Source organism: Pygocentrus nattereri, chromosome 18 (genome assembly GCF_015220715.1).
Source record: "Pygocentrus nattereri isolate fPygNat1 chromosome 18, fPygNat1.pri, whole genome shotgun sequence".
NCBI classification, from domain to species: Eukaryota; Metazoa; Chordata; class Actinopteri; order Characiformes; family Serrasalmidae; genus Pygocentrus; species Pygocentrus nattereri.
In genome coordinates, this window is record NC_051228.1 from 1,918,055 (window position 1) to 1,933,054 (window position 15,000).

The 15,000-nt window shown below is 41.7% G+C and overlaps 1 protein-coding gene across 1 annotated transcript in view; it reads right to left on the bottom strand.

Moving 5' to 3' along the window:
- wnt11 (wingless-type MMTV integration site family, member 11) overlaps positions 1–15,000 on the bottom strand; it is a 23,782-nt gene that overhangs the window by 5,107 nt on the left and 3,675 nt on the right. Inside the window, exons 3-5 of the mRNA XM_017721994.2 lie at positions 8,872–9,098; positions 4,857–5,137; positions 3,242–3,534 (exon numbers count right to left, since the gene is read on the bottom strand). Of these exons, the coding sequence (XP_017577483.1) occupies positions 3,242–3,534; positions 4,857–5,137; positions 8,872–9,098 (801 nt within the window). The remainder of the gene's footprint in view (positions 1–3,241; positions 3,535–4,856; positions 5,138–8,871; positions 9,099–15,000) is intronic.

The following is a 15,000-nucleotide window of genomic DNA, read 5'->3' on the forward strand; positions in this document are numbered from 1 at the left end:
AAGTGGAAACACATCTTTTAACAGCCCTCCTGCTTCCTCTGGAGACCACAGCACTCGTTTCAGCAGAGATACTGATCATCGCTGAGCCGCAGGGAGATGTTTCAGACTCCACTTTAAATACGCTCCTTATATTAAAGGGGAAGTTCAGCCGGGCCCCAGCAAGGCTCGCGCCGAGGAGCTGAGGAGGAGATGAGATGTGCTTTCCTCCAGCCTCTCAGTCACTCAGGCCGAGTTGTAAGTCAAATTCTGTCTTCAGCTAATAATTTTAGTGCACCCTTCTAAGGGAAATTCCACCAATTTTTCGAAATTTCTGGTGAAACAGAGTCATTCAGAGCGGTTCGGTGTGAAACGCTCCGCTCTAGAGAAACTTACCGAGTCAGAACCGTTCACAGTGGTGGTGATGGGAACCAGACGTCCCCCTCTAAAAGCTCCTCACAGTGGTGGTGATGGGAACCAGACGTCCCTCTAAAAGCTCCTCACAGAAAGTTCCTACATGAACTGGTTCTGAATTCACTGCCTGATGACTGAGACGCTGTTTTATGAGAGTTTAGAGAACTTCAACTCCATTCATGGTGGAGGGAGACATGCAGGGCGCTGTGCGGCAAAATAGTCCCCAAAGAAAACTCATTATTCCAGATTTTCCACTGTTTTCCATCATCAACATTCCATACAAGCTCAGAAGACTCGTGTAGGTTCTCTGGTGGTTCTGGATGGTTAATAAAGTGTCTATATCTGTGTTGTAGTCATGGCGACGCCTGGTTCCCATCACCACCACTGTAAAGACGTCTGAACCGTTTCACACCAAACCCTCTGAATCACCCTGTTTACACCTCACACACTGAGTTATGCGGGAGTTTTAAAATGGGTGGAATTGTCCTTTGGCCTAAAATGTATTTTTAAAGTCCTGCGACTATGCCTCGAGCCCCCTGAGACCCCCACAGAGACAGCCCTACTGTCACACATGGCACCGTCGACACTGCCGAATGATTACGGGAGACCGGTCTGTCTCGTGACTGAGAGGGAAGCACTAAATATACGAGCCGTCAGGATTTCTATCTGCGCTGAGTGCACGCGACATACTGCACGACTTCAGCTTATCAGGGAGACTAAAGGGGGCAAATTAATGGACCTCTGCAGGAAAAGCTACACTCCACAGCAGGGAAGCGCATTTTTGCCATTTGAATATGTTCTGTTTAAAAATCATAACGAGAGAAGTTTTACTGGAGGGGCTTCAGTTTTACTGCCACTCAGTATGGAGAAGTGACTTATTTCAGTACATCGAGTCAAATTCTCAAAGATCAGTCAGTATTCTGCCATAAATAGCCTCTCTTTTGATCATTAATTAGTCATTAGTTCTTACTTTTCCACCGTGGACTGTTCTGCAGGACCACTTGGGCCCGATCGGGTCAGGTTGGTGTTGTAGGGGGGCTTGGGGTTCAGGCATTCACTCAGCCCTGTACAGATCTCTACACCACATCTACACCGCAGGCTTTATACGACCCTCAGCTGGCAGAGCAAAGCAGGGATTATTATTGTTACTGTTTATCTATTTATTATTAGCTTTAATCTCAGCTGGTCGTTTCCTCTGAGAGCTGAAATCAGCTGAGAGCTTCGACACTCCCTGAATAACAACATTACTGAGATAACAGGAAAGAGAGAGAGAGAGGGGGAGGAGGAGGAGAAAGAAAGAGAAAGAAAGAAAAAGAGAGATTAATGCTAAAGAGCAGAAACAGAGCTGGACGTGCAGTAAAATAAACAGGTTGTGTTATGTGAGACATTTCCGTGTTTCAGGGGTGACAGTAAATATCCGTGATTTCAGAGGAATGCAGAGTTCAGAGAGTGTGCAGAGTGCGCAGAGTGACTTTCTAAACGTTCTAAAACCTTTTGTTGTTTAATTCCAGGTTTAAATGAGAAAATACCAGATTTTTAAAGCACTCTCAGACGCCTGAACCCCACTGTGTGTGTGTGTGTGTGTGTGTGTGTGTGTGTGTGTGTGTATGTGTGTGTACATATTTTTGTCGTTTTTCAGTTTCATGATGAATGGACCGAAAGAAACGGCCCAAAATGACTTGGAAAGACGTCTGGTTCCATTGACTTCCATTAAAAGTAATGTGTGTTTTTTCCTTCTCCTGTAAAGTTATCATTTTGGAGATACAAGGTTTTGATATATATATATATACACACTAAAACGTTTTAACATTTTAATAATGTTACTGCATGTGTAACCCTACAGAAATAAATGTTACGTGTTTCCGTAACGCTGATCCAGATTTAGTCCCAGTTCACACATTCATACCTGTTTATGTATCAGCATGAAAAGGCATGTATCCACAAACAGGCAGAGTACTGGTGACTTCAGACCACAGAGCCCTAAAAACGTAACCAGTAGTCAGGCAGTAAATCAGTCTGGCCTGGGCTGAGCTGTTCAGACCTGTAGCGTCGAGCCGTAAACAGGTAATCAGGTAATCAGGGCTGTAAATCTCTGACCTCCATTCCATTCGCTAACATTTACTGAAGAAACGATTAGATTATTTTAGTATGATTTATAATTTCACTTTCACTTTAATTTTCAAACATTCAGTGTAATTAAATGATTAGCATGTAAATAATAAGTTAAGAGCGGTTTGGCGTGAAACGCTCTGTTCTAGATAAACTTACCGAGTCAGAGCCGTTCACAGTGGTGGTGATAGGAACCAGACGTCCCTCTAAAAGCTCCTCACAGAAAGTTCCTACATGAAATGAGTGTGAATATGAAATCATCGTTTTGCTATAGATTTGAGAAGATAAATCCATTCATGGTGGAGGGATACGTCATATGCCGGGTGTTGTGAGGCAAAATACTCCCCAAAGAAATTTTGAATTTCAGGTTTTCCACTATTTTCCATCATCAACATTCCATATAAGCTCAGAAGACTCGTGTAGGTTCTCTGGTGGTTCTGGATGGTCAATAAAGTGTCTATATCTGTGTTGTAGTCATGGCGACGCCTGGTTCCCATCACCACCACTGTAAAGACGTCTGAACCAGTTCACACCAAACCCTCTGGATCATGCAGGATTTTTTTTTAAATCAGTGGACTTTCCCTGTGAGGTGCACCTATTGCTGACATGCATTCACACAGCTTGTACAACTTCCATGAAAAGGCACTGACCAACAGAATGGGATGAGGACAAACCCCCTATTTAGACCCTTCATTTCAGGATGATGTTATCTCCCAGTGCCCCTCGGTGTCTCAGTACCCACCTCTCCTGAGTGCCGACCGAGCCCAGCTTTTCGTTCCTTGTGCAGAAGTCAGGTGAGCTCTGCAGGTAAACCAGCTCGTTCTCACGCACCGGGCGGATGTCGATGTCTTTGGGCACAAGCTGTTTGCGCGTGCCCATTGGCCGGTGGACCACCTTGGTGGCCGACAGGTACTTGGCTTTCAGGTCCATGGCGATTTCCTTCAGGTCCTGTAGCCCTCTCCAACAGGTGCGAATGGAGCAGGAGCCCGAGACACCGTGACACTTACACTTCATCACCAGAGCGTCTTTCAGCACCTGAGCAGTGAGACAGGAAGGGTTTAGTACAGAAATTGAAACCAGCGTAGGTGTCAGTGCAGAAGATTCGACTTTGTTACAGATGAGTGTGGCGACTACTAAAAAAGGCTGATGTTTTTCTGATACAGGTGAGCTTTAGTGTTACAGGTGAGCTTTAGTGTTACAGGTGAGCTTTAGTGTATCTGTGTTACAGGTGATCTTTAGTGTTACAGGTGAGCTTTAGTGTATCTGTGTTACAGGTGAACTTTAGTGTTACAGGTGAGCTTTAGTGTATCTGTGTTACAGGTGAGCTTTAGTGTGACAGGTGAGCTTTAGTGTATCTGTGTTACAGGTGAGCTTTAGTGTTACAGGTGAGCTTTAGTGTATCTTTGTTACAGGTGAGCTTTAGTGTTACAGGTGAGCTTTAGTGTATCTGTGTTACAGGTGAGCTTTAGTGTTACAGGTGAGCTTTAGTGTATCTGTGTTACAGGTGAGCTTTAGTGTTACAGGTGAGCTTTAGTGTATCTTTGTTACAGGTGAGCTTTAGTGTTACAGGTGAGCTTTAGTGTATCTGTGTTACAGGTGATCTTTAGTGTTACAGGTGAGCTTTAGTGTATCTGTGTTACAGATGAGCTTTAGTGTTACAGGTGAGCTTTAGTGTATCTGTGTTACAGGTGAGCTTTAGTGTTACAGGTGAGCTTTAGTGTATCTGTGTTACAGGTGAGCTTTAGTGTTACAGGTGAGCTTTAGTGTATCTGTGTTACAGGTGAGCTTTAGTGTTACAGGTGAGCTTCAGTGTATCTTTGTTACAGGTGAGCTTTAGTGTTACAGGTGAGCTTTAGTGTATCTGTGTTACAGGTGAGCTTTAGTGTTACAGGTGAGCTTTAGTGTATCTGTGTTACAGGTGAGCTTTAGTGTTACAGGTGAGCTTTAGTGTATCTGTGTTACAGGTGAGCTTTAGTGTTACAGGTGAGCTTTAGTGTATCTGTGTTACAGGTGAGCTTTAGTGTTACAGGTGAGCTTTAGTGTATCTTTGTTACAGGTGAGCTTTAGTGTTACAGGTGAGCTTTAGTGTATCTGTGTTACAGGTGAGCTTTAGTGTTACAGGTGAGCTTTAGTGTATCTGTGTTACAGGTGAGCTTTAGTGTTACAGGTGAGCTTTAGTGTATCTGTGTTACAGGTGAGCTTTAGTGTTACAGGTGAGCTTTAGTGTATCTGTGTTACAGGTGAGCTTTAGTGTTACAGGTGAGCTTTAGTGTATCTGCGTTACAGGTGAGCTTCAGTGTAAAAGGAGAGCTTTAGTGTAACAGGTGTAGTTTTGCGTGACAGGTGATATTTATTACCTGCCGCCCCACTTCACTGTTGTGCAGGTGCATCAGTTTGTTGGCATGTGAGCCGGACTTCTTCTTCATCTTCATCGGCGCGTCTGAGAACTTTGAGCCCACGAGGAGGCCATAGTGCAGGTTATCTGCACAGCCTCCCCACCTGTACCCCGGCTCAGGTGTGTCACCTGGGATCGGACCGCACGTGCACAGCTTCAGGTCTCCGGTCGTACACGCTCGCGCTATGGTGTGACTGATAGCGGCCGCAGAGAGAGCGTAAACAAACGCAGACTCCCTCGTCCCTGTGAAAGAGAGAGAGGGGAAAGGAGAATGACTGTGTGTTCCGTCTGGGAGTGTGGCTCAGCCAATCAGAGCCACAACCATATGTCCATCTTTGTGATGTCACACATTTACCAATGCATTTACACAGACCTGCCTATTCAGCCTACAGCAGTTATAAACAGTCCAGGCTGAAACACTCTTTATAACTCCAGACGGAATGGGTGGGGCTAAACCAGTAAGGCGCAGCCAATCAGAACAGAACACATTTACATATCCACCTTAAAGGCGCAGTGTACGTTTAACTCTGAAACATAAAGACAGGGTGGAAAGTGATCAGGTAATGAATAGATTGACATAAAACCACACCAAAAAAAAATCGAATAAAATTTACAAAAAACAAGGAAGGCCAGACAAATGGAATCAGAATAGAGACTGTCAGTCTCTTCCAGAGAGAACGAGCTTCAAACAGCTTCAGCTAAATCCACCATGACTAACTCTTAGGTCACGCTGGTATTAAAGCCCTCAGCGCTGGACGCCACACAGTCCAGTTAACTCTGTAGGTGTTCGTTTAATTGGTGATTTCGCTGCGCGGCTTAAATCCCAGCGTATTCATAACCTTCATTGTGAGGCTGCGCATAACAGATACGTAATAAAACCACAAACAGAAAACGTTTGGTTTTATGGCTGGAGGTGGCTTGCAAAAGCTTATCCTGTCATTAAATTACATTCAGCTCAACATCTACTGACGTACTAACCCTAAAAACACACTAGCCTCTCAAGTAAATCATCTTCCAGTCAATAGGTCTAATACTTCTCCTGTTAAGACTGTTTATTAAGCTTAATATAAGATTATATCGCTTATTTCTACACATTTTTGACTTGTTTTAGGTCATTTTATTAAGTGAATAAATTATCCTCACACTACTGATACTTCACTGAAAGGCAGGCTACATAAACCTGTCATGAAAACTGACATAGACCTACATAACTGTTTATAAATGCTTATTCCATTAAACGTCATTCACTCTAAAGGTTACATTTGCCAATTTTGCTCAGAGTTAGATAAAGTAGACTTTATGGCAGATGATGTTTATTGGAATAAGCATTTATGAACATTTATGCACGGTTATGTCAGCTGTCGTGACAATCTTATGTAGGTGCCATGTAGCCTTATGAACTGTATCCTACAGTAAAGTGTGACCATCAATCCTTTATTTTTGATATATTTTTTTGTCACCAAAACATAGTAAGCCTTTTATGACATCTGACATAAGCCTGTGTTCAGCCATACGCAAAACATGTCTGAATGCTGATTAATATAGTTTTATAAGACACTTATAACACATTTATTACTATTCAAATGTGTTACCATAATTACACAATTAATTAGTGCACTGAACTGAAGAACCAGCCACATAAGCCTTTCATGCCAACTGACTGAAACCCACATTAACACTGACACAGCACGACACTGAAAGCTTATTCCTTCATTTATTTTTCATGCTTCCATGTAATTTTACACTTGTTGAAATAAGCCTTTATAAATGTTTACAGTCGTATGCAAAAGTTCAAAAAGTGGTCAAATTATACGTTTTTCCTACGTTTCTCAGAAAACAATACGCACATTTAAATAAACAATTTGTTCGCAAACTTTTGCGCAAGCAATTCAAATAAACAGTACTTGTTCGTTAACATGTGCAGCACGTTCCTTGTAGAAAAATCAACAAAAACATAGAATTTGAGCACTTTTTGAACTGTAAACATTTAAAAAGGCTTATTTCAACAAGCTTTACTGATGATGTGAAATGACATCAAAGTGTGAGTGTATAAAAGAACAAGGCTTTAGAAACCTTTGCTCGCAGGATGTCAGTTGCCACTGAAGGCTTACGTGGCCTCATGAATGCAGTCCTTCAGTAAAGTGTTAGTGAGATTCAGTGTAATTAACTGTGTGATTATGTCAGCACATTTGAATAATAATACATATTAAATGGGTTAAGTGGCTCAGAACTACAGCAGATCTGCAGCAGACCAGCGTCCACTCCTGACCGTCTATCTGAACCATCGCTGGGCAGAATGGGTTCTATTGTTACGGAAAACAAGGATGCTTCACACTCCTCATCAAACGCGCTCGTTTTTCAGATACAGATGAAGCCTTTTATCCTGAAATGAAGAGCAAACGGGACAACAGACTTCTGGTCAGAGAACAAAGAGTTTAAAGGCCGTCGTGGGCAGCCATTAAAACCGCTGCCCTTCCTCATAAACTTCGACCTCAGGCAATTAAACAGGTCCCTCTGACCCACTGGAAGCTGAATGGAGTCCACAGTGCAGTGGGAGAAAACGTGGGTGGTCACTTTAACGCCTTTAGGTCGGCCGCCAATGGACGCGAGCCATTTAACTCCTTAAACGACTGGACTATTATTCAGTTATTAACTGTGGTGGGAGGTGACCAGCTCAGTACACCAGGCTGCTCAGTTACCCAGTTACACACCATCACTGTCACATCAAAACCTCGTTCATGTTTCATTTTTGATCACTATTTAAAACCATGAGCTGGTCTCAACATTGTGTGAGTATTTCACGGTCAGTGGAACCATCAAAAATGATCAGTGGAACCATCAAAAAAAATTGTGGATCCATCAAAAATGAGCAGTGGAACCATCAAAAATGATCAGTGGAACCATCAAAAATGATCAGTGGAACCATCAAAAATGTTCAGTGGAACCACCAAAAATGTTCAGTGGAACCATCAAAAAAAAATTGTGGATCTGTCAAAAATGAGCAGTGGAACCATCAAAAATAATCAGTGGATCCATCAAAAATGATCAGTGGATCCATCAAAAATGACCAGTGGATCCATCAAAAATGATCAGTGGAACCATCAAAAAGGATCAGTGGAACCATCAGAAATGTTCAGTGGACCCATCAAAAATGACCAGTGGATCCATCAAAAATGTTCAGTGGATCCATCAAAAATTACCAGTGGAACCATCAGAAATGACCAGTGGAACCATCAAAAATGATCAGTGGATCCATCAAAAATGATCAGTGGATCCATCAAAAATGATCAGTGGAACCATCAGAAATGATCAGTGGACCCATAAAAAATGACCAGTGGATCCATCAAAAATGACCAGTGGATCCATCAAAAATGATCAGTGGAACCATCAAAAATTACCAGTGGAACCATCAGAAATGACCAGTGGAACCATCAAAAATGATCAGTGGAACCATCAAAAATTACCAGTGGAACCATCAGAAATGATCAGTGGAACCATCAAAAATCGTCCCCAACAAAAACATATTTTTCCTTTTATTATGACAGTTACAACAAACTTGGGGCCCAAATCATGCAAAACCTAATTATTCTCAATATTTAAAAAAAAATTTCTTCAATTTTAACTGCAACAATCTCTACATGACTATGGAATATATAAATTAAACGGCATGAAGAAAACAAATGCCAACAAAGTCCCCAGGAGTCCCCAGGAGTCGTGGCACTGGTGTTACCGCATAACAGAAAACCTCTTATTTTGAAATAAAAGTCACTCCTTCGACCTGTTTTCTGAGGATCTATGGAGAAAAGCTCGTGGTGAGTCCACTGTGTCTCTCAGCTCTCAGAGATCTTCTCATTCAGCTCATGATCTCATACGAAGCTTCTAGCTGACGTCACTGGTGTGACCGACTTTATTCTGAGGTCACTGTGAAACAATAGAAACACAAATGGATTAAATTCCATATTCCATATCTGGCTCACCTCTCTCCAGGTCAGGGAGGTATTTCGGAGCCTCGATGGAGGAGCAGTTCCAGCGCATGTCTGCGAAGGTTTTCTGGCACGTCTTCTTGACCTCTCGCGCCGCCTGGACGATGGTCTGCATCAGCTCCAGATTGGTGCGGCACAGCTGGGCCTGAGAGGACACCAGGCCGGGCAGCATCTTGCACTGCTGCGTCTTATTGATGTGCTGATTGGACGTGGATAAAGCCCTGGAGCAGAGACACGAGCCAGAAATCAGCCTCAACGCTATCAGAAACAAAGCTTTGGAAATTGTGCAGATTAAAGAGTGTTAAAGGGGAATTCCACCAACTTTTTAAAAATTCCTGCATAATTGAGTGTGTGAGATGCAAACTGAGTGACTCAGTGGGTTTGGTGTGAACTGGTTCAGACGTCTTTACAGTGGTGGTGATGGGAACCAGACGTCGCCATGACTACAACACAGATATAGACACTTTATTTACCATCCAGAACCACCAGAGAACCTACACGAGTCTTCTGAGCTTATATGGAATGTCGATGATGGAAAACAGTGGAAAATCTGGAATAATGAGTTTTCTTTGGGGACTATTTTGCCGCACAGCGCCCTGCATGTCTCCCTCCACCATGAATGGAGTTGAAGTTCTCTAAACTCTCATAAAACAGCGTCTCAGTCATCAGGCAGTGAATTCAGAACCAGCTCATGTAGGAACTTTCTGTAGGAGCTTTTAGAGGGACGTCTGGTTCCCATCACCACCACTGTGAACGGCTCTGTGGAATCAGTGGAATTCCCCTTTAATGGATAACAGATCATTTGGACCAAACTAAACATCTAAGCAGCTTCAAAATGACCAGTGAGCGTCTCAAACCCTTAAAGGGGAATCCCACCAATTTATCAAAAGTTCTTCATGACACTGTCGATGTTGGAAAGTTCTGGATTTCTTTGGGTGAAATTAAATACTTTATCAGCTTCACCTCAACGTCCCAAACAGCACAAGCCTTAAACTGCACGATTTTCAGTCAGTCATTAAGACTTCACAGCGTTTTTTACACAGCTAGAAAGTCTATTTAAACAAATAGAAGAGTTGATGTGAGAACATCGGTGCTGATGAAGCACTTTGATGTTGGATTCATCTTAAATTGTTCAAATTAAATGCATTTCTATGAGCTGCATGACTGACTGCATACGGGCTCACGCAGCCAGGCTACCAGGTTTTATATCCCTGGTCCAAAACCTTGTAGGCCCACATCTGAATCATTTTATTTTTTATTTTATTATGTTTTCCAGGCAGTCAGACTAATGGGAATGACCCAAAATGATCTGGAACAAAATCTTGTTCTAATAACTTGCATTAAATAAAAAAAAAAAACACTTTGTAAATATGACAGGGAATCATTCGTGCCATTGGAGGTGAACTGAGATTCTCCTCTTTAGCTGTGAGAACAGAAAATGAAGGCCGACTGTCAGTAATAACACAGCATAACAGGCATAACTGCTTATATGCATGAAAACATGCACACAAAGTTTGAACATTCCTAGTCAAATGACGGATTTTGTTGATTAACTTAACATCCTCCACAGGAAATGAGCTCAAATATGAGTTTTAGTGCACAGTTTCTATTTAATATTAGTTTCTATTTAATTTTAGTTTCTATTTAATTTTAGTTGAATATATTGGGGGGAAAAATAAAGCATAAAACATGTCGAATGTCCAAGTCAGCAGATAAACAGTAATAACTGTGCATTCAAATGTGCAGTAAAGGACATCTTTTCACCTAAAAAATCACAATTAATAAGTAATTTGACGCGGGGTGCCCAAACTTGTGCACATAAATATACATATTAATATCCCAATAAATCAGACTGACACTGAAACTGCACAGACGGACGAGCTGCTGAATCGAAGGAATGTGGAAATGAAAGCAATAAAATGGAAAGTTCTAATTAGCAGCTCTTAAAGATGCAGTGGAGCTGAATTGATATTCCATTCGCTCCAAAAAAAATAACAAATCCATATATTGCAAAAAAAAAAATCCACATCTGTGGCCGCGGCGCGAACGCAGGCAACATTTCATCATGTAAAATGTGTTTTCTCTGACCGCTGGCCAAAGGCAATTTACTAGTAAAGCTATTCGTGCGTGTCTGACCCAGAGCGGGACGCCGAGAGCCGCTTTTTAACGCGAGCGGACACTGCAGCCGTCTCGGGGAGCGATCTGTCAGGATTAGATATAAACGGAGGAAGAAGGGATTCTGGCGTCATTTAGCAGCCATCTCTGGCCCCCGGTGGGAGGAAAAAAGGAACAAATGCTGATCGGCAGTGGAAAGAAAGACTCGCTGGCCAGCAGATTTGGCCGGGGATGAGACGGCGGCGAAAACGGGAGGCAGAGAACGCCAACGGCCTCGCTCGTCAACACACGGAGCGCCGAGGAGCACAAACTGGTGGACGTGTTCAGGACGCAGCGCTGAACACAAGTAAACAGCAGAGAAGTCAGACGCACAAAGTCACGCTGGAGTTTTCTTCGGATCGTTTCTGACTGAATCGAGCAGGGAAACTGAGGAAAAGTGCAGATTCCACACTTTCAATCCAGACCACATGCGCGCCTGTGAGCTTAAGACGAGGAGATTTTATTAGGATTTGAATTTGACCGCAACTTTTTGCTTGTTTGGCTGAAAAGAAACACTTTTATCATCTTTTATCATCTTTTATCCACTTTTATCATCTTTTATCAACTTTTATCACCTTTTATCATCTTTTATCAACTTTTATCACCTTTTATCATCTTTTATCTACTTTTATCATCTTTTATCAACTTTTATCACCTTTTATCATCTTTTATCACCTTTTATCATCTTTTATCATCTTTTATCACCTTTTATCATCTTTTATCTACTTTTATCATCTTTTATCAACTTTTATCACCTTTTATCATCTTTTATCTACTTTTATCATCTTTTATCGTCTTTTATCACCTTTTATCATCTTTTATCAACTTTTATCACCTTTTATCATCTTTTATCACCTTTTATCATCTTTTATCATCTTTTATCTACTTTTATAATCTTTTATCAACTTTTATCAACTTTTATCACCTTTTATCATCTTTTATCAACTTTTATCACCTTTTATCTACTTTTATCATCTTTTATCATCTTTTATCACCTTTTATCATCTTTTATCACCTTTTATCATCTTCTGGTGCTGAAAGCAGCAGAAGAGCAGCTGTACAGACTCTTAACTCGTCCATACAGAATGAAAATCACACGTTAAGGTAATTCTTCATGTACTACGCATCAGATAAACCCATAATTACCCAAAGTAAATGGTTAAATGAATCAAAAGTGACCAACAAAGTAGCTAACAAACATGTGGCGCAGCTGTTTTTCGAACCATATAAACAGCAAAACAGCTTTAAATTCCTCCTCATGTATTAAGTACATAATTAATGATATAATTACATATGAATGAAATGGTTAAATGACTCTGAAGTGCATACAGAGGCAAACTGGGATCCTATTTTTTGGTATATTCTTAAAAAAAAAAAAAAACAAACACACAAACTGGTGGACGGACGTAGGACGTGCCTGTTTCTGAGACCAAATAAACAACAAAACCACCTTCAATTTTACTGTAAAAGTGGTGCGGGCGCAGGTGAAGCGCAGTACTGACCTTGATCTGTGGCTCTGAGTAATTTATTAAGGTATTGCAAAACAAACAAACAAATAAACAGACAAGCTAAAGGACAAACGTGGGGCATGACCGCTTCTAAACCTGCACACAGCTTTAAACTGGACTCTAAAAGGAGTACGAGGGTAAACTGAAATGCCTAGGAGGGACTTTGGTAGGACCTTGTTTTTCTGAGTACTTCAAAAAAACAAACAAACAAGCAAACAAGCTAGTGGACATATATGGAGCACGGCTGCTTTTAAACCAGAAAATAAGCTTAAAATTTCATTTCAAGGCAGATAAACTGCAACATATGTGGCTGAACAACGTCTAAAGCCCATAAACAACCACGCAAACAAACAAACAAACTAGCGGATGTACTGTGAGGAATGTAACTGGTTTAAATCACCCAAAAAACGTTAAAATTGACGCTAAAATGACCTAAAAAGGTTAAAAACTGCACTTAAAGTCTGTGGGTGACCCTGTTTCTGAACCATGTAAACTGCCTTCAAACAAACAAACAAACAAACAAACAAACAAACTAGTGGATGTACTGTGAGGAATGTAACTGGTTCAAATCACCCAAAAAACGTTAAAATTGATGCTAAAATGACCTAAAAAGGTTAAAAACTGCACTTAAAGTCTGTGGGTGACCCTGTTTCTGAACCATGTAAACTGCCTTCAAACAAACAAACAAACAAACAAATAACAAGCAGTAAAATCTCATAAGCTGCCCCTGAAAGTGGAGATGAAGGGCAGATAAACTGAATTGTCTATTGTTGACCCAGTTCTGGGCTTTTCCGCTCCTTCCCGAACACATGCGGCAGCGTTCGTGAGAACCCGCGAGTGCCTCTTGCACCTCTGTCTGTTTCGGATTAGGGACGAGGGGCCGCCGCTCTCTGCCCCACGATAAGCTGTGACCCTGCGCACCCCTCCGTTACCCGCCACTCGCAGGTGTTTACGGCAGCATGTGTTTCGTATTGCGGCCTGAGCGTTAGAGCGGCTGTGCGAGCCCCCCAGCCTTTCCAGGTTCTCTTGGAGAACGTTCCTGCGCAACAGACCCGTCTAAAAACCCAAACCAGCACTTCACAGTGAGCCACAGAGCAAATCTGACCCCGCGAAAAAGACAACTCATTCACACTTACTGCACATCTGGCCCAAATAACACATTTAAACCAGCTGCGCTGTCAGAAACGAAGGTTCTGTTCCCTCAAAGGTTCTACAGTGGGTTCAGGGTCTGTGTGGAGTCAGTACATGGTTCAGTTATGTTCCCTGACTAAAGGGACTGAGATGGAGCCTTGAGGGTTCCACCCCAGTGACCAGAGGGGGACTGCCCCTGAGACAGTCTAGAACCTTTATTCCTACACGTGAAGAAGTCGACAGCTAAACCATCTGCACTGAGGACGGAGACGTGCCGATTTCAGCGTGCGTTCATTTTTTTTTCTGCTTTTTAATAAAGCAGCACCAGCGGCGGCGGCTGAGGGGGCGGGAAGGGCTTAGAGGGGCGGACGGAGGCGGTAAATCACAATTAAACTCAGACACACACTAAATGACGAAAACAACTGCGGAGATCCAGAAAATAATCCTTCACTTATTTTACTATGAAATATTGAAGGTCAGCACTGAATCGGCCAAAGAGCAAAACTCCAAGAACATTTCAAAGTGAAATAACACAAAACACCACACTGCGATTATATCGCCACGTCTGCTGACCGCGATACGCCCTGCGGTATCAAAGAATCAATCAATTAAAACAATTAATCAATCAAAAACAACGATCTAAAGGCCTCTGCCACCACGTCCCCGTCACACGACACCTTTAAAACCAGGCGCCAGGAATCATTTTCTGCACTATTTGGATCAAAATCATTTATTTGTGATAGATTCTTCTGCTGTATGGAAGCGAACAACGCACTGCGTTAATTAGAGCTTATTTGCATACTGTGCATGGCAAAAGCCACAAACGATAACAAACGATACACTGTACAACCCTACTGTAAAGCTCTACTTCCCAAGGCTCATTTGCATATTTCAGCCCACCTAATGATTAACCAGCAATATACTGTACAGCCCAACAAAAGTATTGATTAGAGGGCTCATTTGCATATTGCAAGCTCAGTGTAGCAAAAGGCAATATTGTGATAACAGCTAACGATATATATATATATACACTAGTATGAAATGTATATCGTATACAATGTATATGGTTTATATAAATGTATATACAAAATAAAACATCACACACCTCGTGTCCAATAGAAAAAGGCGAGGGGGGACGGAGGAGACAGTAAAATATAAAAACTATAATTACACTAAATACTTATACTAATTATATTAATACTAAATACTAATGAATAAATACTAACTGGCAAAAACAACAGTTGAGATTAAAGGGCTTATTTGCATATTACAGCATGTCAGTACTGCAAAAACTAATATTGCAATAATTACAGTTAACAAGCATCCCTAC